A 20,644-nucleotide genomic window follows, 5' to 3' on the forward strand; every position below is an offset into this window, starting at 1 on the left:
ATATACAAGTCAACTTAATTTTGCGTTTATTTGTATTCAACTCAGTCAAAAATAATGACAACTGTTCTTCACTTTCAAGCCATACTGTTGCATGGTACACCTCACCTCCCATAGCATGGAACTGCTATGACCCTTCAATCCCGTGCACGCCCTGCTACTAAGGAGGAGGGACTTATTACTGCCTTATCATAGTAGATTGAACTCAGACTGTGGGATGACAGGCTTTTATCATTATGCACTTTTAGGCTTCATTTCAATGGACGTTTTTAGCCATTTTCTTTAGCCTTTTTTACAGCTTAAAAACGCCTGTTCATGTTTTTTTTTTTTTTCTGGAGCTCAAAAACGCCGCGGTAGCGTTTAGTGTTTTTGCGTGTTTGAGCGTTTAACGTCTGGCATTTTTACAGCTCTAAGGCTGGAGATTCAGAACGCACTGGTCCTGTTTTTTTTTTGCAGCTTAAAAACGGCTCAGCCATCTACAGCTCAAAAACGTCATGGTGAGCATGAGGCCATAGACTAACATGGAGAGCCGTTTTTAAGCTGCAAAAAAAGCTCAGAAAAGTGGCTGTAAAAACGTCCAAAAACGTCCATGGAAATGAAGCCTAAGGGTTGATTGCCATCAGCTTTGGAATGTCCTGAGAAAATTGCTCTGTTTTCAAGTAGCCCCTACTTGGGTATTGAGATACTACTTAGGAGGAAGGCGACTATGCCATTATTATTCTTAATAGGTGGTTATCACCATGTACCAACATCTGGCTATCCCACCTCTCATAAGTTTTTGAATTTACTCCTCACATGACATCTACAGATAGCGTGCATGTTTGAGCAGATGCTGTGGTGAATAGACATTGTTTTTTTTTTTCTTTACTCTTGTATGTTTTTTTTTCTTTACTCTTGTATGTATGTATGTTTTTTTTTCTTTACTCTTGTATGTATGTATGTATGTATGTATGTATGTATGTATGTATGTATGTATGTATGTATGTTTTTTTTTCTTTACTCTTGTATGTATGTATGTTTTTTTTTTCTTTACTCTTGTATGTATGTATGTATGTATGTTTTTTTTTCTTTACTCTTGTATGTATGTATGTATGTATGTATGTATGTTTTTTTTTCTTTACTCTTGTATGTATGTTTTTTTTTCTTTACTCTTGTATGTATGTATGTATGTATGTTTTTTTTCTTTATGAATGAATGAATGAATGAATATATATCTCATTGCGTAGGCGTTCCATCCCCAATGGGGGTCGTGTTACTGGTGTTGCCTTCAGGTATATAGACTGTTATAGGAGCATGGTCTCACTATGAGATTGTCTTGATAGAAGAGAACATTTCAGCATTAAAAATGTTTACATTTAGTTTATTATACTTTTTATTTTATTATACAGTTTTTTGCCATCACTAAGAGGCCAACAAGGTCCCATGTGATAGCACATTTAAGCGACAGGTATGCTTTATGGTGGCATTGGGGGTTATGTACATTGTTACATGTAACTGATCGAGCCAGCATTCCCAAACCAGCACACCAAAACATAATAGCCAGGTCTGCTTGAAGTCTTGACGGGGATTAAAAACCTGCAACTCTGCTAGAAATCCCAACCACAGAAATGATCAACATGGGCAGGCGAAACATTCTCTCTCTACCTATTCTGGCAGGGACAGGAAAAACACTGAAGATGCAGGGGTGGGTGAGACCTTTTAGACTTCTCTATTAGTTGCATGTCCCGTTCAGGTGGGAGAAGCAGCTTCTCAGTTGACCGTCATGAAAGGAGAAACAAAAAAAAAAAAAAAAAATTGGACTATCACAGGAGCAAAAATCAAGAAAAATTCTTATGAAGACAGCTGTTCTAGTGACAGCAATTTGGTGGGAAATTTTCCTCATCTTGGGGCGAGTATCTATCTATCATCCCACTTCGCCCTAATCTAGAACAAAGTGCAGTTCTTCTTTAACTCGCCTGAATTTGTTGACTCTATAGAAGAGTGGATTTATAGCAAAATTGGAGTTTACCTTTTAAGTTTACAGTATACTTGCTAGAAACATTTAAACTAGAATTGTAAATAACTCAAGAGTCACAAAGTCTAAAAAAGTATCACTAGTGTCACAATAAATCAAAAGATGGCTATAACTTACATGATTTATATGGTTACTCTTCCTCTTTTCTCGCACTGTAAAAAAATAAAAATAAGCAAATACAAGATTAGTAAAAGTTCAACGTATCCAGCATATGTACCAACTGGGAACCTTTTGTGCGGATGTGATTTTGTGTTTTAAAAGCATTTAAGAATGTTTGAGTTGAAGCATTATCACAGGTATCCCAACTGGCTCTCACCCATTACCAAAACTTCGGCACTTTGAGGTTCTGACCTGCAACAAGGATTCAGGTGAAGAATTCAGAGTTCATTCTGAATGTTTATTCCAGGACAGTGACTGAAAGGATTGAAGTCAGGGACAGCTAGGCAACTAGTATTCTTAGGATTGGAGGTCAGCAATTGCAGTTCCCATATTTAATTCACTTGCCATCCAGACTGCTCACCACTGTGGGCATATTAAAACCTCTTACCTCCCTTGCTGTTGCTGCATGCCTTCTAGGGTGCACAGCAGTGCACCCGGTGATTGACCCAGCAGATCACAGAGCAGAATACAAAGACAATAAAGTGGTCCTGTACTAGGCGATTCCTGTAAACAATCAGGCTGCAACCATACTGTACTGGGGACGCTAGTGATCAGGGACGCTGGCTTCTTGGATGACTGTATGCCATTTCAGCCAGTCCCTGATCACTAGACAAACAAGTTCGGTGTCATCATACTAGTGCAACCAACGTCCCTGGTTGTCACCACAGCAGTACAGTGTTACAATTCCACTGCAGCCAGCGAGTGTGTTCCTGATCACTGCTACACTAGCCCCAGTATCCGCAGAGCAGTGTAAACCAGCAACAGTGTACCTGTTCATGGCCTCAAAAGTGTCAGTGCTTCTAGACCAAGACAGCCATCAACAGTGTTCCTGACCACCCCCCACACCAGCAGGTGACGGGTGGATCGTGAACAGGTTCCTGTGCGGCCTACCCCATATGCAGAGGATGGATGGGTGTGTATCCCTCATAGCGGTGTCCTCTACCACCCTTCACATCGCCCGAATCCCTGCTTTCAAGGCTTAAACTGCACCCCCTGGACCCTGCATTCTGAGCGCAACGTACTCCTAAAACCTGCACTTTTGTAATACTTATTTTAGTTCTGAGTAATATATTTATCCAAAATAAAAAAACTACTTGCCCTTTGACTTCATTAGTGTTGTTCAATTAGATCTCCATCTCTTGCAGGTTGCCCACCCCTGTTATAGGCAGGACAGCCATCAACAGTGTCAACACGGCCAGTGCAGCTAGCAAACCGTGTTCCTGATCACCGCCACACCAGTGCTGTGTTGCTTCTGTGCACTGCCTGTACAGACCCCGGTATAATTATTGATCAGGTTTCTGCCTGCTGCCTAGGCCGATTCATTTGCCCATTTATTGGCCACTGCCTGAGCCATCTAACAGACACCAGTCTCAGCTATCCTCTGCAGACAATTTGTACAGCATCCAGTACTTCCTTCGCCAGTAAACAAGACATTCCTGGTGGCAGCCACATATAAATAGGCTAGGCTTTCTGGGATTATAGGTATAGAGACTGCTACAGGTAATGCTACACCAAGCTATATTACCTGACCACATTACAGTACTGTTTTCAAATCTGTCAATTGATTTTTGTGATGTAGAAGATAAATTATCTGGTAGATGATCAGTCCAATCAAAGTCTCACACGTGTGTCATCTCCATACTCAGGAGTAGCAGAAGGTGTTCTGGGGTGAAAATAAAAGTATGCTCACGCCGTGTCTCAAAAACATCCCATTAAAATTGACAACTGTGGAAAAAAAAAACCTGCCTGGTAACGATTTCCAAGAATCTTCCAGAACAGCTACTTGATAATTGGCCTTCAACAGGAAACGCAAACAAAGCTTAAAAAGCTTCTCCTTCCCCCACGTAAGTTAAGAACCTCCACCAAGGGTGAATTTGTAGGAAGAAACAAAAAAAAAAAAAATTCTAAGCACCATCACTTTAAACTAAAAATATCTGGGTGGGAAAATGGACGTCATCCTGGAAGATTCTTGGAAATACCATTAACGTTATATTCCCAAATCATCTCCCAGGACAGGCACTTTGGGGGGTGGACTAATGCCTGCAAAACAAGTCCCAGTCGGACATTTCCAAACAGCAGAGAGCACTTCCTGAAAGGATGGCTTGAGGCACATACCACAAACTTAGAGATTCTTCCCATGATGCACCTGCTCCTGTGGCCATCAACCTTGATTAGTGAGCTTTAATTCTAGCAGGTAGCAAATGGCCAGAACTGATGAATGCTGAAATAGCAGAATCATTAATCCATCAGACAATTTCAATTTAGGGGGCACTGAGCCCTAGATGGGCTATATAAAAAAAAAAAAAAAAAAAAAACTAGAAAATGGAACAATTTTTGCCAATCTAATTTCCAAAAAAACAAAGAGCCACTACCTGCACCTTAAAGCTACTTACTGGGCAACAAACCATTTTTAACATCTTCCTTCAAATCACACAGTTCTGGATTTACTGAATAAGAAATGTATGCAATTATTTTTTTGCCAGGAATCAAAAGGTCTTCCGCATTTTATTGTCGTTTCCTGGTCTTCAGGAAACATTGTAAAGGAGAAAATCACGTAAAGGAGAAGGGTGTTAATCCCCCTTTCGAAGTATCTTTTCTTGAGAACCTTCCTCTCAGTCTCCAGGTTATCGGGCAGAAGATTTAGATTGAACACCAATCACTGTGATAAATAAATCCAGATATTCAGAAAGCCGACTGCCAGAGACTTCAGAGCCAAGAGACTCAGTTCCTTTTTGGACTCATGGGGCTATCAAAATAACTTCTGCTTGGTCCTGGGTGATCTTTAGACCCCTTTCACACTGGGTCGGTTTGCAGGCGCTATAACGCTAAAAAAAGCACCTGCAAACCAACCTGAAACAGCCACTGGAGTTCTGAAACACCAACTATCCTTGGAGGACAATGCTACTCCAGTTGAGCAGGGACTGTTCAAAATTGGTGGTTGTACAGAAGTTGATCTACCAATAAACTTCTGCACAACCATAATCTGTCAGATAATTGACGTTCAATCAGCACCACCGACTATAGACTCCTTGTATTCTCAGCTGTCCGAATACAAGAGCTCGCCAGGATTGCCCTATGCACCTCAGTTTTTTGCTCAACTAGCTGAATAAGGGGGGGGGGGGAAACAAACACAGAATCAACAACTGCTTAAGAAGAATTGTGCTACCGGTAGGTTTATAGAATAGGTGAAAATAAAAAATTATAATATTATATATATATATATATATATATATATATATATATATATATATATATATATATATATATATATATATATATATATATATAAAAAAAATATACAATAATAATAATGCCACTATATCTAAGAACTTGTAAAACTGAAATATATTACATTTCCATTCCTGGGTCTGGAAGAAAAAAAAAAAAAAAAAAACACTTACCATCAGTCTGAGACTTGCTGAGAAAAATTGTGCTAGCTCTTGCATGGTCAGATGGGTTAGACTCCGGTGCAAGGTCTAAAATGAAAACACAAAATACACATATCAGTCACACATATATTTATTGTACTCAAATTCTGTGCAACAAAGTGTAGATTGTCAACTTTAAACAAATGGCCTCTGCCCCCACCTATAACTGGCCTTCACAGCAAGGAGCACATGGAAGGGAAAATGCATAGACAAAAAACTGAACATTCCATAGCTCAACTCAACAACAACCAGTCTGTGCTGAACAAACCAAATTAAAAAGTAGTTGTTAGAGTGTTTTCACACTAAAAGCGCCTGGGTGTTGGTAGTAAAGCACCGCCATTTTCAGCAGTTCTTTACTGGCGCTGCCCATTGATTTCAATGGGTGGGGGAGCTTTAGGAGCAGTGTATTCACAGCTCCTAACGAGCTGAAAAGAAGCTGCTGGCAGGACTTTTTTTTTTTGATGCTCTGCCAGCACAGTACCCCAGTGTGAAAGCACACTGGGATCGCAGTTGAGGCTTTTTTCAGGAGACATTTTAAAAAACGCCTCCAGTGTGAAAGGGGTCTAAAAGATTGTTTTTTTTTTTTTAAACAAACATACATCATACTTGCCTCCACCGTGGCCCCAATCCACTTGTGTTCTAGGGTCCCTCGGTGGCTCCTCCCAGCATCTGATAACCACCTAGGAAAAGCGCTCTCCCAAGGGGGTTACCTTGCAAGCATGCTCCAGAGTTCAGCATTTGCATCCACAGACACGAATGCATAAGATGCTTTAACCACCGCCTCCTGTAAATATACGTCAGCAGAATGGCACGGCTGGGCAGATGCACGTACCGGCACGTCCTGTACATCTACCCGGTCGCGGGCCCCGGTCCGAAGCTCCGGGACCGGCGGACCCGATCGCCGCTGGGGTCCCGTGATCGGTCCCCGGAACTGAAGAACGGGAAGAGCCTCGTGTAAACACAGCTTCCCCGTGCTTCACTATGGCGGCTGCATCGATCGTGTCATCCCCTTTATAGGGATACACAATTGATGACGTCACTCCTACAGCCACACCCCCCTACAGTTGTAAACACACACTAGGTGAAACACAACCCCTTCAGCGCCCCCCTGTGGTTAACTCCCAAACTGCAACTGTAATTTCCACAATAAAGAATGCATTTTAAATGCATTTTTTGCTGTGAAAATGACAATGGTCCCAAAAATGTGTCAAAATTGGCCGAAATGTCCGCCATAATGTCGCAGCCACGAAAAAAAAAAATGCTGATCACCGCCATTAGTAGTAAAAAAATAAAAATTGCAATAAAACTATCCCCTATTTTGTAAACGCTATAAATTTTGCGCAAACCAACCGATGAACGCTTATTGCGATTTTTACTACCAAAAATATAATTACAATTCACATAGTAGGAGGTCAACAGTATAGAGACCCATTTTTTGTGCATTTCCCAACTTGTACTGTTGAAGAATTCCTACTGGCGTTTGCTAGGTGCACCATTATTATTAGAAAACATAAGGGGATAAGGGATACCCCTGCCTGGTTCCAATTCTGATAAATGGATATGGGCGGGCTGTTGCATACAACATAATTTGTCACATTAATTCCCCTAGGAGCTCCATTTGCATCTGGGTAGACCTAAAGAATCTCAGTCCACACCAAAGGTTATTTTCTGCATCTATGAAATAGAGCAACAACACAGAGTACTGCCAATTGTTATGGTTAGCTTAATATTGGCGTTTAGTTCTCCGTTTGGACAAATGTCACTTGATCCTTGTTAACAAAATCCAGGCTGGACACTTTTAAACAGCATTCTAGGTGGGATATAAATGGTGTCGTAGGCCACTTTTCAAGGAAGGGTGTTTCAGTTTGACACAGACTTTTACATCTCATGCAAAGGAGTCGTCCTCTTTCCAAAATGTGCACCTCAGTCTTCAAAACCATGTCCCTTTTCCTAATGGTGTAGAAAAAAATTACACGAGTCTGAGCCTCTATCCTGGTGTTTTGGAACAATCTACATCTTCAGCCATGTAAATGGAAGATTTAACACATGGGTGCGCAACCTGTGGCCCTCCAGCTGTTATGACTCTGCCTTTGGGGTCATGCTTATAACATTCAGCAGCTTGCAATGCCTCATGGGACTTTTAGTTCTGAAACAGTTGGAGGACCACAGGTTGAGAACCCATGGTTTAACACCTAGGCAGACTTCAGGAGTTCAAGAATGGGAACATGCCACTACAACAGGGTGGTTCAACGACATTCACACCTCCCATCTTGTTCTTAGGGCCCTTTCAGACGTGCGGACCGTATGTCCGCATTTTCATCCATTCTTTTGCGGATGAAAAAGGGACATACATTGATCCCTATGTGATTGCGGGTGTCAGCGGATAAACATCCGCTGACACCCGTAATCACTCGCCTCCGCAAAGATCCGATTTTGCAGACGGAAGAATGTCCTATTTTTTCTTCCGTCTGCAGATCAGATGTTGTGGCAGTTTCCATCATGTGCGGGCATCTGAAGCCCAGTTCCCGTTTCTTCCTTGTTTTCGTGGAGAGGTGCATGCTGGGTGATTTTTAGGCACAATAATGCCCAGACTCCTGGGAAATGAGTCGTCATTTCCCAGGAGGCAATGGGGTCTTAGGACAGGAAGTTGAACCACCTAAGACTAGGAACTAGGCAGATTACGAAACCTGCCTAGTAACAGTCAGATAAAAGTGAGTACAATTTTTTTTAAATTTTAAAAGGCAAGCTGTTCATAGAAAGTTGATTTTTTTTTGATGGAACGCCGCTTTAACAAAATGGGTTATTGCTGCAATCGCTGCAAATTGCAACGTGCTACCCTGTTGACCAAAAGAAGCTCCTGCTCCTTTTTGAGCGACAAGCTTGGCGCCTTGCATCGCAATTCATCACCCAGCAATCGTGGCAAAACCGCACCACAATTGGGGTTCCATTGACAAGTAATGGCATCGCAATTGCATCTTGCCGTGATTCTTGAATCGCGGGCAGAACCGCGATTCTGAACGCCTAGGTGTAAATGTAGCATTACTGTAGGAATGGTTATTTGGATGGTGAGCTATATTGGAGTTCTGCCAGACAGAACGTTTGGTGTTGAGGGCAAATAATTAAATTTTAGTCTCATCTAACCAGAACACATTTTCCATGTCGTGACTGCATGTTGTCTTTGGCTTTTTTTCTGCAACCCTCCCATACAAGCCACATTTGTGGAGACTGTTTGCTTTTTGTGTCACATGCACAATGACCACTTTTGTCAAATATGTCTGCAACTGCTCCAGAGGCCACTTGGTAGCCTCTCTGAACAGATTCCTGCTGGACTTTCATTCAGTTTGAAGTGATGTCCTGATCCAGGGAGGGTCTGTGTTTTACCAAATACCTTCCACTTCTTAATAGACTTTACTGTGCTTCTAGGCATTGATAAAGCCTTTGAAAAAAATGTTGTATATCATTATAAGACTAAACACTTAAGCAATGAATTGATGTTGGCATTTAAATATTTCTCTATCACCATTTGCAAAAAAAAAAATGGAAAGTTAGGATACCCAAGAGCATCCAATTGCTTATTAATAATATATGATACACCAAAGATATTGAATCTTAAAGACCCCTCTTTTTATTCCTAAAAATTTGAGTATTTGATGACCAGCTCCCGCCTACAGTATGATCCCACTTGGGGTGGGCGATAGCAGAATATCAAACTTCAGATATTGTACCTTAAAGTTATTACTTCTGGTTATCCATTCCTCAATTTTTGTTAGTGTTTTCTATGCATTATGATGAGCAATACCAATTAATTGTATTCATCTATATTGGAATGTATTTTGTCAAAATAAAATGTAAAGTTTAAAAAAAAAAAATTATATGTGCCTGCCCATGACTCCATCCTGGAAATCTTTTGACAATGCCTTGCCACCCATAGTTGATTGTTTACTTCAGTTGCACTACCAGGAACTGAAAAGCTCCAGGAAAGCTCTTTTCATACCGAGTTAATAAAAAATAACCACAGCTGATAAACAAATGGCTTTGTCCGCCATTAAGATGGTGATTGGCTACATCTAATTGAGTTTACAAGTCATTTTTTTAGGAGGGGGTGAAGCCCTTTTAAAATTCAGCGATTTTATTTTTTTTCCTTCTGACATGTTGCGCTTATATCTTTTGAATGTTAAGTTGCACAAGTTGAATACAGCTGGATAAAACAAACTGTGCATCTTCATTTACGGATGTAAAGCATTATTTTCTATACCTGCTGTATGCAGTTTAAAGCAGAGTTCTACCCGTGTTTTAGTTTATTAAAAGTCAGCAGCTAAAAAAGCATAGCTGCTGACTTAATAAATCAACACTTACCTGCCCCAAGGTCCAGCGCCGCCTGGATGCTTGCTCCTCTCCCCCTGCTCTCCTCCGCGCAGTCATCATAACTGTGGGCACCCGGCCATGACGGCTTACGACTTCAAGGCCGGGTGCACTGCCCATGTGCGAGTCGCGATGCGCTCTACTATTGGCCAGCTGATCTTCTGGGACCAGAGTTGTGTCCCAGAATATCGCCGGCAGGGAGGGGCCGCCTAGGGCGAGATGAGTCACCTAGGTGACTGAAGATAGGAAGGAGGAAGTGGGACAGGAAGTCCCACTAAAAAGATGTTACCCAATCTCCCCCCCCCCCCCCCCCAAAAAAAAAATGACATGCCAAATGTGGCATGTCAGGGGGCGAGGAGTGCTTAAATTGGAAGTTCCATTTTTGGGTTTTAGGAGAACATTTTGGGAGTGGAGTTCAGTTGTAAAGGACCGTGGTACATATTATTTAATGATTTTTGCAGGAGAGCGATATCAAATATAGAAGATTTAAATCAACAAAACTGATAAAGATACAAAGTGCACATAAAAGGTTTATAAAAAAGGTCAGGCGACAACATATACCATTCATTGTAGCTTCAAAGTGTTTGGAATAATCATATTTAATTTAACCCTAAAAAGTATCAAATGATTACATGCAGTACAAACAGCTATGTTATGGGGGGTGCTTTTGAGGTTTTCATAAGTGAATACTACAATAAAATGAGCAATTTCACTAAATTGCTAAACATTTAATTCATAAATTTCTTTCTAACGGTATTTCAAAGTTGGGCCTATAAGTTGCCCTTGTGAAAGTCGTTTAAGATTGTTACACTTGGTATGTTGAAGGTTATCAGTCACGTTTGTCAAATGTCACTTGCAAGTATTTTAAAATAAGCTAGTTACTTCAGTGTCACTTGCCCTTCAAGTAAAAGTCACTATTAAACAAACCATTATTGACTCAAGAAATGTAAAATGTGGCCATAAACAAACAAAAAAATGGGATCTGGATCTTAGATGGCCTTTACCTCTATGTCTGCGTCTTTCTATGCCATATTCCTCCCCTTGGTTGATGTCTGACTATTTGTTTATAGTGGTCTTTGTAATTAGATTGTTTATTATGTTTCGTTATTTTTTTCCTTTTTTTTGCGTTTAACTTGCTTTATTGTGTCTTTAATAAACCACGATTTTAACTTTTGGACCGTATGGCACTGTTATTTGCATTTCTCTGAGGTACAATTATGGATTCGGCCAAACTGTCGGAGGTGCTGGCCTACTGAAAGGGGCCCATAAATTTCCCATATTACAGCAGTCTTGTTGGCTTCCGGTAAACAGGTTTGCAACTTCACGGTGGAGACGAGTGTGCATGCACATCCATTTCACAGAAGCTGGTGTGGGGATTCTACACTATATTAGATTTGTCAAATTTTTATGCAATTTTACATTGTTTAGCGCAACACCCCATCTATATTTTGTCAGTTTTGGTTTGTAATCAACTTTTTGGTGCTGGCTGCTTGTAATGGTGATTTGTTTGTAGCAGCTTAAAAGTTTGCTTTCATTTATGCTTATTCAAAAGAAGACACAAGCTACATACATGAACAGTACAAACAAAACACATAATTACTGTATCTATGGTCATATTTTAAATCATGCATGATATAGCTTGTATAGAAGAAAAAAACACACACACACACACACACACACAATATTGTACTAAATATTAATGATAAAATCAGACCAAATAAATCAGAACAGCTGCTGTCTGGAAAACTAGAGAACGTGAACTAAGTTTGCTGACCTCACCCTCAAACCATTTCATAAAATGAATAGAGGAAGTAAGCCGTTTGTAACACATTCTTCTTTCTCAGGACTATCTTCCTGTTTAGCCCTATTCCTGGGAAAATGTAACAAAGGGTGTGTGCCTTCACAATTCAGGATGGTCAAAAGTTAACTTCAATGCAGCATTAAATAAGGTTGGCTATTTTCTTAAACATCTGAAAAACAACTCTAGTGAAGTGCAATCGAAGGACAAACCAATGCGGCAATTGACAATGCAGCAGTGTACAGAGCGGCACAAGTCACAAGGGTCTGATCAGATTACCTCTTTTATAATCTTGTTCTCTAATGAGTCAGAATGTGATCCCAAAGCTTTATTCCTGGTCTCACCTACACAAGCACAATGTGCTGGACCATGTTTTACGAGGCTCTGTGAAGTTTACAATAAAAAAAGTTGAATAATCTGTTTCACCATCTATTCCATCAGCTTCTAACCCAAAATACAATAAATTGCAGAAAATTCTGCTTAAAAAATAAAAATAAAAAAAAAATAAAAAAAAGAGTTGTAAAGACAGAAGGCGTTTTATCTTAATGCATTACATTCATATTAAAGCGGAGGTCCGCCCAATTTTTTTTTTTTTAAGTCAGCAGCTACAAATAACTGCAGCTGCTGACTTTTAAAATAAGGCCGACCTGTCCCTCGGATGCCGCCGCCATCTTCGGTAAGGGAATCAGGAAGTGAAGCCTTGCAGCTTCACTTCCTGGTTCCCTACTGCGCATGTGCGAGTCGTGCAGCGCAATCCAAAAGTCCCTCCTGTCTTTTGGGACCCGTGTGTCTCCCAGAAGACAGCACGGGGAGTGGCGTAGATACCCGCATATTATGTATGCCCGGAAGTGGGTGCAAATACCTGTATTATACAGGTATCTGCACCCCCCTCCCCCCTGAAAGGTGCCAAATGTGACACCTTAGGGGGCGGGGGGAGCCACAAGTGCCTAAGCCATCCAGGCAACTCCTCCTGATTGGCTGAAACACAGCAGCAGCACCAAAGCCAGTCAGTCAGTCAGCCAATTAGGGCAGAGAGGGCTGGGGCTCAGAGTCCGAATAGACACTCGGAGCTGTGACTCAAAAACCACTGCAAAACTATTGCTCATATATGCCCAAACTCTGCAAAACTGATTTTCAAAGGAACAGACCTTCCTTAAAAGGATCACTACAGATAAAAAATTTTTTTTTTTAAATATGTTACTGTGCAGCTCGTTTTGCACAGAGTGGCCCACGAACCTGGTCTTCTGGGTCCTTCGGCGGCAGTGTCAGCTCCCCCTCCGCAAGGACTCAACACCTTAATGCGAGCGAGCTTGCGTGAAACGCTCCCGTGATACAGCGACGGCCATAGCTGCCGACTATCACTCTGCCTTGCCCCCCCCCCGGCACGCCGCGTCATTGGATGTGATTGACGGCAGCACAAGCCAATGGCTGCGCTGCTTTCAATCAACCAATGAATGAGCTGGGAAGATGGCCGAGAAGCCTGTGCATTCACGGTGCTTGACTTTCGAGGGGTCAGATAAGTAAAGGGGGGCTCGGGGGGCCACTAACTAGCAGATGTTAGTTCACCTTAATGCATAGAATGCATTGAGGTGAAAAAAAAAAAAAAAAAAAAAAAAAAAAAAAAAAAAACTTACCTTTACAACCCCTTTAACTTTCTGCATCTGCAGGAATCGCAAGACGTAAAATCTTTGTCCCAAGCGAGCTCATTTGGCATCACTTTGCGTGGGACAGGAGCCAGCACTATAGAGGATGCGTCAACTTATGTGGCTCTCCTCCCACCGCAGCCGTTTACTTCTTCTACCGCCAGTTCCATCCACAACACGGATGCTCTGGGATGGCAAGTTGGCAACCAGCAGTTTGGTCTTGCCGACCTGCTTTTCTAGAGCAGAAAGTCGCAGGCCACTCTCTGGGTGGCACTTTAAAAGTCTTTATATATCAGGGGTGCCCAATGTCCCTGTTCCACATGCGTACACAATTTTAAAATGGGACATGTTAGGTATTTACTTGGCGCAACAACTATATAAAAGGTGTGAATAGCTAATGGGATTATAGCAGTGCCAGAAAAACAAGTGCATCAAAATAATAACATTTAACAAACTTTAATACATAGGAAAAAAAAAAACTAGTATTGGGTAAAATACACATGTCCATATTATGGTCAACTTAAAAGGAGTTGTAAAGGAAAAAAAAAAATTTGCCTAAAATTAATGTCTGCAAGGTTGACAGGCAGAATAGTGTAATGATTCTGTTAAACTAGTAAATACCTATTAAATTCCTTCATCTATATCACCTCCGGTGTTCTAGTTTCTGTTCTCTCATTCACCTCCTGGTTTGCGGTGCTCGTTCATGTATTCATTTCCCAGTATGCATTGCAGCACGCCCAGTAATTCACACCTCCTTGAAGTCTAACACGTAGAGACACACAGATGTAGTTCCCAGGAGGGGGCAAGCACATCACTGACCACTGCAGTAAAGCCTCCCTTCACGGTGGTGAGCAACAATCAAACAAGCAGGAAGTGAACAGAACAGAGAAGAAATAGAGCAACTTCTGAGCAAAAACAATCAATGAGCAAGTGAAAAGAGGAATGTCTGCAGGTAAAGGATGCTTATTATGAAAAAAAATGTTTTCCCTTTAAGAGCATTAGGCAAACGGTGGTTCTGTAGTGCCTGCTCCCGACATGTTTTGCCAATGGTGGCTTCGATAGACATTAATGATCTAAGATGAGAAATATATACAATAGTCAAATGAATTCTAACATCAGTATAGTTTAATACAAATAATAAAGTTTCAGAAGAATCAATATTCATCCTGTCCGAAACAACCACCAAAAAACTTCCACCTGGCAGCCAGCATCAAAGGATGGAGGAAGGACGCCCCATGACCACAGAAGGTATAGGAAGCCAGCATCTCCGGCGTTCACAATGCTGGAGCCCCGAGGGCTGTGCTTACATTGACACATCTCTGCAGTAAGTTAACTACCCGTTTAGTGAATCAGTGACTGACATTGAAGTCTGCTATACGATACCTAGGTGTTCTGATTGTGGATGCTTATTGATTTATGTTTTACAGCTTCAGGTGTCTCTATTGACCTTGAAGCTGTACTTCCCACAGTACGGCAATATCCATGGCTTATTCAGCCCCACATATAGCTAATGCTAAATTATATTCTTGTGTTCCAATGATCATTTAGTTGACATAATACTGCATATAATGTTTCACTATCTGGTTTGAGGTTTATTATATGCATTTTCAGAGCTTCCCTTTCTTTTTTTAGTTTGTTTGCTGTGATGTTCAACCATTGGCCCTCAGATAAACTTGTACTTTATGCACATTGTGTAAGTAAAAACATTAAAAACGTTTTCAAGCCTTATGATGGACTTTCATATGTCCATTCATGATTTAATGATGTATTTCAGCCTGGTCTTTATATGTTTTCTGTGATCATGCAGTGTCCTTCCTCCATCCTTTGATGCTGGCCGCCAGGTGGGAATTTTTTGGTGATTGCTTGGGTAAGCGGGGGTTGGACAGGTTGAATATTGATTTTTCTGAAACTTTGATTGTATTAAACTATACTGATATGTTATAATTAATTTGAAAAAAAAAAAAAAAAATCTCTATCGTGTCTTTGATACACTAGTGATTAATGAACGAAGTCCATTGAAGACGCCAACATTGGCAAAACATATCGGGAGAAGACACTAGAGTACCACCTTTTGCCCAATGCTCTTAAGTTGACCATATTATGGACATGTATTTTACCCAATACTACGTTTTTACTATGTATTAAAAGTTTGTTAAAATGTTACCTTGGACTCTTTTTCTGGCACCGCTATAATCACAATAGCTACCGTATTTATCAGCGTATACCGCGCATTTTTTTTCCCCCTTAAAAATCAGGGGGAAATCGTGGGTGCGCGATATACGCCGATCCTCCTCAGAGACAGCCGATCCTCGCCGTCTGAGCGCCGCCGACAAAGCCCGAGCCAAGTGTACTGCGCACTCGGCTAGGCTTGGCCACGCTCCGCTCCGTCCGCAGCCACGCGAGAGAAGCCGAACACACCGGAAATCCGGCTCTGCACAGCTCGACCGAGGCGCCAAATTCAACGCTGCAACCCCCGGCAGACGGACGCGACAGACACCGACAAGGCTGGACGGACCCCGCGCAAGGTCGCAGACGGACACCGTCAAGGCTGAGCATCCAAAAAGTAATTTTTTTCACTAAACTTACGTTCTCAGGTTGGGGTGCGCGCTATATGCCGATAAATACGGTATTTACTAATTGTCTATAAATTTAGGGATGAAGTGCACGATTATATTCTAGCCTTACCGCTGCTTCAAGAAAATAATTTTTAATATCTTCAAAAATAGTAAAATGCTGTCTTGATGCCGAGCAGTGTAAGCTACTAGATATCATCAGATTATGAACAGACACACGTTAAAATATGATTAGTGGTCGAAAGTCCTAAAATGGATACGGCACCTAATCCCTTAAATTGATTCAAGAGGAGGGACATTTTGCTTAAATCCCTTCCTGTTTTTAATTATTATTCAGACAAGCCATATCTAAACCAACCCAGCGCCTCTGCTTTTCCTTTAATTCTTAGTCTTTATAGGTATGTTTCATTTACCGTTATTGTTATAATTATATAGTTATGACCAATTAGAATTTCTGGTTCTATTTCCCTCCTGCTGGGGGCACTTTCTCTAATATGGTCCCCTTTCCGTCACCCTCTACAGCCACACTCGGGCTTTCTGGATGTGACTATACCTCTCGGGGGGTCAGATTCCCGATTGGTCCCTGTGGGAACAGTGGGTAGGTTGTTGACCATCTTTCTCTACCCCATAGGGTTTTTTTGGTGTATATTGCACCATGTGGGATTGTTTGGGGGGGGGGGGGGGTAGAATTTTTGGACCTTGTTTGAAATCTTGGCCTTTATTGCTCTGCCATTTATCTTAGCCATACTGTTTGTATATATTTTTGAAAAAATTGAAAACAATTTTCTGTCTTGTTCTTCTAGAGCTATTCACTGAGCTGGTCACGTCATAATCCCCTGATGAAGCCAAAGGTTTGGAGAAACTAGTCGGGAAGACCTGACCATGTGCCTGTATTATGAAGTTTTTCTCCCATGTTCATAATGTACTTAAATAGACTATCTCTTTTTGTATTTAATAAATCTTTTGTATTCATAATTTGTTTCTCTTTGTTGGCACCATGATAATCCCATTTTCCTCTATCCATCCACACGTTAAAAGAAGGTGCTGACAGGATTTGGGTAGATTCAAGGTAGTACCATTAAAGTGTTGTTGGTTCTTTTTGCGGTGACAAAAACCAGAAAAAAATAAAAAAAAAAATAAGAAACACACAAATAAATATGCACAGAAAATAAAATAGCTCTGATCTAGACCAGCCTCTCTCAACCAGGGTGCCACTTGAGGTCCTCGGCATTCTGACTGAGAAAGGGTGCAAATCAAGTTCTCACCGTACTGATGTACAGTTTCGGAGCACAGCCCTATATATACAGTATAGACCAGCAAAGCTCCCAATTGTACATCTGCACACTGGGAGCTCAATGTAACAAGCAGAGCAGTGGAAAGGGGGAGGCATCTTTCTTAGTCCTGATGGCTCTGCCTCCTCCTACAGGGCAGTAGGTAGTGCAATCAAAACACTCACATGGCAATGCAAGGGGGAGGTACATTCTGCATTTAGCAATGGCTCCAAGTTTGATTTGCCTGCCTGCATTTTTTATTTATTGTTTTAGGGCTCGGTCACAATAGCAGCAAAAGCTACCGTTTCTATAAAATGTAATCCATGCTCGAGCCACTTTTCAGAGGCATTTGACAGGTGGTGGGGGAGGCACTATGTTGCCTCCTCACCAGGGCTGTGGAGTCGGAGTCGAGGGAAATTTTGGGTACCTGGAGTCGGCAAACAATGCACCGACTAAATTTAAATTGGAATAAAAAAAAAAAAGCAAGTTTAAATGTCCCAATTCATAAAAAGTTATAATTAATGACTTCTCTACTTTAAGAATAAAGACTAGAGGTCGACCGATATGGGTTTTTCTCTGGCCGATGCCGATATTTAGAAATCGGGGCAGCCGATGGCCGATATATGATGCCGATTTTTGCGGCCGATATTTTGGGTCGATTTTTGGATTGGGATGCATTGTGGAGGAGGATGGATGGTGCTGGGCGTGGGTGGGAGAAGCATTGTGGAGGGGGAAAGATGGTGCTGGCTGTGCCTGAGGGATGCATTGTGGAGGGGGGTGGATGAATGGTGCTGGGCGTGGGTGGGGGATGTGTTGTGGAGGGGGATGGCTGGATGCTGCTGGCCGTGGAGGGGGGGGGGGTGTGTTGTGGAGGGGAAGAGATGGATGGTGCTGGCTGTGGATGGAGGGAGGGGGGTGGATGGATGGAGCTGGCCGTGGGTGGGGGATGCATTGTGGAGGGGGATGGAGGGATGGAGCTGGCCGTGGGATGCATTGTGGAGGGGGAGAGATGGATGGTGCTGGCTGTGGATGGAGGGAGGGGGGTGGATGGATGGAGCTGGCCGTGGGTGGGGGATGTATTGTGAAGGGGGATGGATGGATGGATGGATGGATGGAGGTGGGTGGGGGATGCATTGTGCAGGGGGAGATGGATGGAGCTGGCCGTTGGTGGGAGATGCTTTGTAGAGGGGGGTGGATGGATGGAGCTGGCCGTGGGTGGGGATGGATATATATAAAATGAGTGTGTATACAGGAGAGGGGTGTGCTCTGACATGTACACACTGTCCATTGGATGACACCTGTGAGCTCCCACGTCAGTTGGAGTACTATGTACAATCACTAGAGAGCCGAGGCACCTATCAGAGATGATAGGAATACTGTGCTGTACTATTACCCCAGTCTCCAGCAGCATGAGAAATAAATCCTTCAGCCACGCTGCTGGTAGCCTGCGCACCGACCCCCCCCCCCCCCCTCTACCTCGGCGGGCTGTACTGTAGCAGAAAGCAAACTTGTCACAAGCCCGAGCAGCTGCAGTACAAGTTGTCTGCGCGAAGAGATCACAAAAGCTTCCTGCATGCTGGAACGGTGGCGGGATTACTGAACATGGGCTCTAGGCTACGGCTGGAGCCGTAGCCTAGAGCCTATGTTCAGTAATCCCGCCACCATCCCAGCATGCAGGAAGCATAACAAGTGTGATCTCTTCGGGCAGACAACTACTGCAGTTGCTCGGGCTTGTCACAAGTTTGCTTTATGCTACAGTACAGCCCGCCGAGGTAGAGGGGGGGGGGGGGGGGGGGGTCGGTGCGCAGGCTACCAGGCTGAAGGATTAATTTCTCGTGCTGCTGGAGGTGGAGCGGGGTTTAGCGTGGCAGCCGAAAATCGGCCGATTTTTTTACAATAATCGGCCGATGCCGATTTCTTAAAAACGGCCAAATATCGGCCGACCGATATATCGGTCTACCTCTAATAAAGACCAATGCATGCAGTGCCTCACGTAACCGCAAAACGAACACGTTAAGTGACCGTGAAGAAGCATGCTTTTCATGTGCTTCACTGTATGGCACACAACGCACAATTAGGAGCTGCAATACTTATACTTTCCATAGTGTTGTGTTCTGCTTTTACAGGGAACGCATGTTAGAGAACCAGTAAGTGTCCAAATAAAAAAATTCCAACAGGAGTTTTATAAAGCACTAAAAGAAGTTGAAAAGTATGATCGCTCATCAAAACTTACTGTTGAAGAAGCCATCCTTGTTTATCCAGAGATCGTTAGTGATGTGGCCAGAATAGTTACTGCAATGCCACCCACCCAAGTCAGTGTCGAAAGATTATTTTCAGCCCTAAAAATAATAAAGTCTGACTTAAGAGCCTCTATGAAAGAGGATCTGGCAGAGGCAATTCTCTTCCTTAGAACTCTACATTGAATTGATTTGCATTTGCTAAGCCTATAACTACATTTCAAGATTAATATAAACCATTTCTAGGTTTTACAGATTTTGTTTTTGGTTCATTATAGATAAGCTTTGTTTTTGTTCTAAAACAACCAAATAATGTGGTTTGTATTTTTGAACTGGTAAAGATCCTGTTCCTGATGTTTATGCCTGCTGCTACTATCCAGCCACTTGATTGTTTTCATTGTGTTTGTCTTTTGCTTAAACTGTGCAATACAGTAGACTGTTGGCTTCCCGGCCAGTAGTCCTGTGGTAGGTTGCGTTTCTTTCCCTCAAGGAATGTATAAAATACATTTGCATATTAATACAGAGGAGTCGGAGTCGGAAGTACATAAAACTGAGGAGTCGGAACATTTATCTACCGACTACACAGCCCTGCTCCTCACTACCCGTTTTAACCCCCTAAATGCAGCACAATTGTGCTGCAACCACATGCAATGCAGAGCACTTGTAGCACAGCCTCATGACATGCAGTAGTGCCCGCCCAACGCAACAACTGTTATAATTCCTGCCGCAGCATGTATACGACCCGGCTGCTGCCTCTACAAAGATTAGAGTACAAAACATTGATGCAATAGCAATTTAACATTGTAACTTCATCAGGAAAAAAAATTCCAAGCATTCAGTGGATCCTAAAACAAGCATATGTTTTTCCTGCTACAGAAAAAATGAAGGTTGCGCCAATTACATGCCCAAATCTATATTTGCCATTCTTATCAAGAGATAAACTTGCATGGTACCTTTAAAAAGCCAGTGCTGATCATATGATCATGAAAAAACATTGAGCATGATCACGAGTCACAGCCAGCTTTCAAGCCCGCAAAGCTTTAGACGAGTAAAAAACAGAATAGGACGTTTTCAACCTCCATATTACTATTAATGCATATTTTGTTGGGGTTTGCTTATCAGGTGTAGCAACAACCATTTTTATTTTGTATATTACACGGAT

General features: G+C 42.1%; 1 protein-coding gene across 1 annotated transcript in view; it reads right to left on the reverse strand.

Annotated features, from left to right (window-relative positions):
- CCNYL1 (cyclin Y like 1) overlaps positions 1 to 20,644 on the reverse strand; it is a 79,648-nt gene that overhangs the window by 45,429 nt on the left and 13,575 nt on the right. Inside the window, exons 2-3 of the mRNA XM_040357363.1 lie at positions 5,572 to 5,646; positions 2,129 to 2,163 (exon numbers count right to left, since the gene is read on the reverse strand). Of these exons, the coding sequence (XP_040213297.1) occupies positions 2,129 to 2,163; positions 5,572 to 5,646 (110 nt within the window). The remainder of the gene's footprint in view (positions 1 to 2,128; positions 2,164 to 5,571; positions 5,647 to 20,644) is intronic.

The sequence above is a fragment of the Rana temporaria genome, chromosome 6, assembly GCF_905171775.1.
Source record: "Rana temporaria chromosome 6, aRanTem1.1, whole genome shotgun sequence".
NCBI classification, from domain to species: domain Eukaryota; kingdom Metazoa; phylum Chordata; class Amphibia; order Anura; family Ranidae; genus Rana; species Rana temporaria.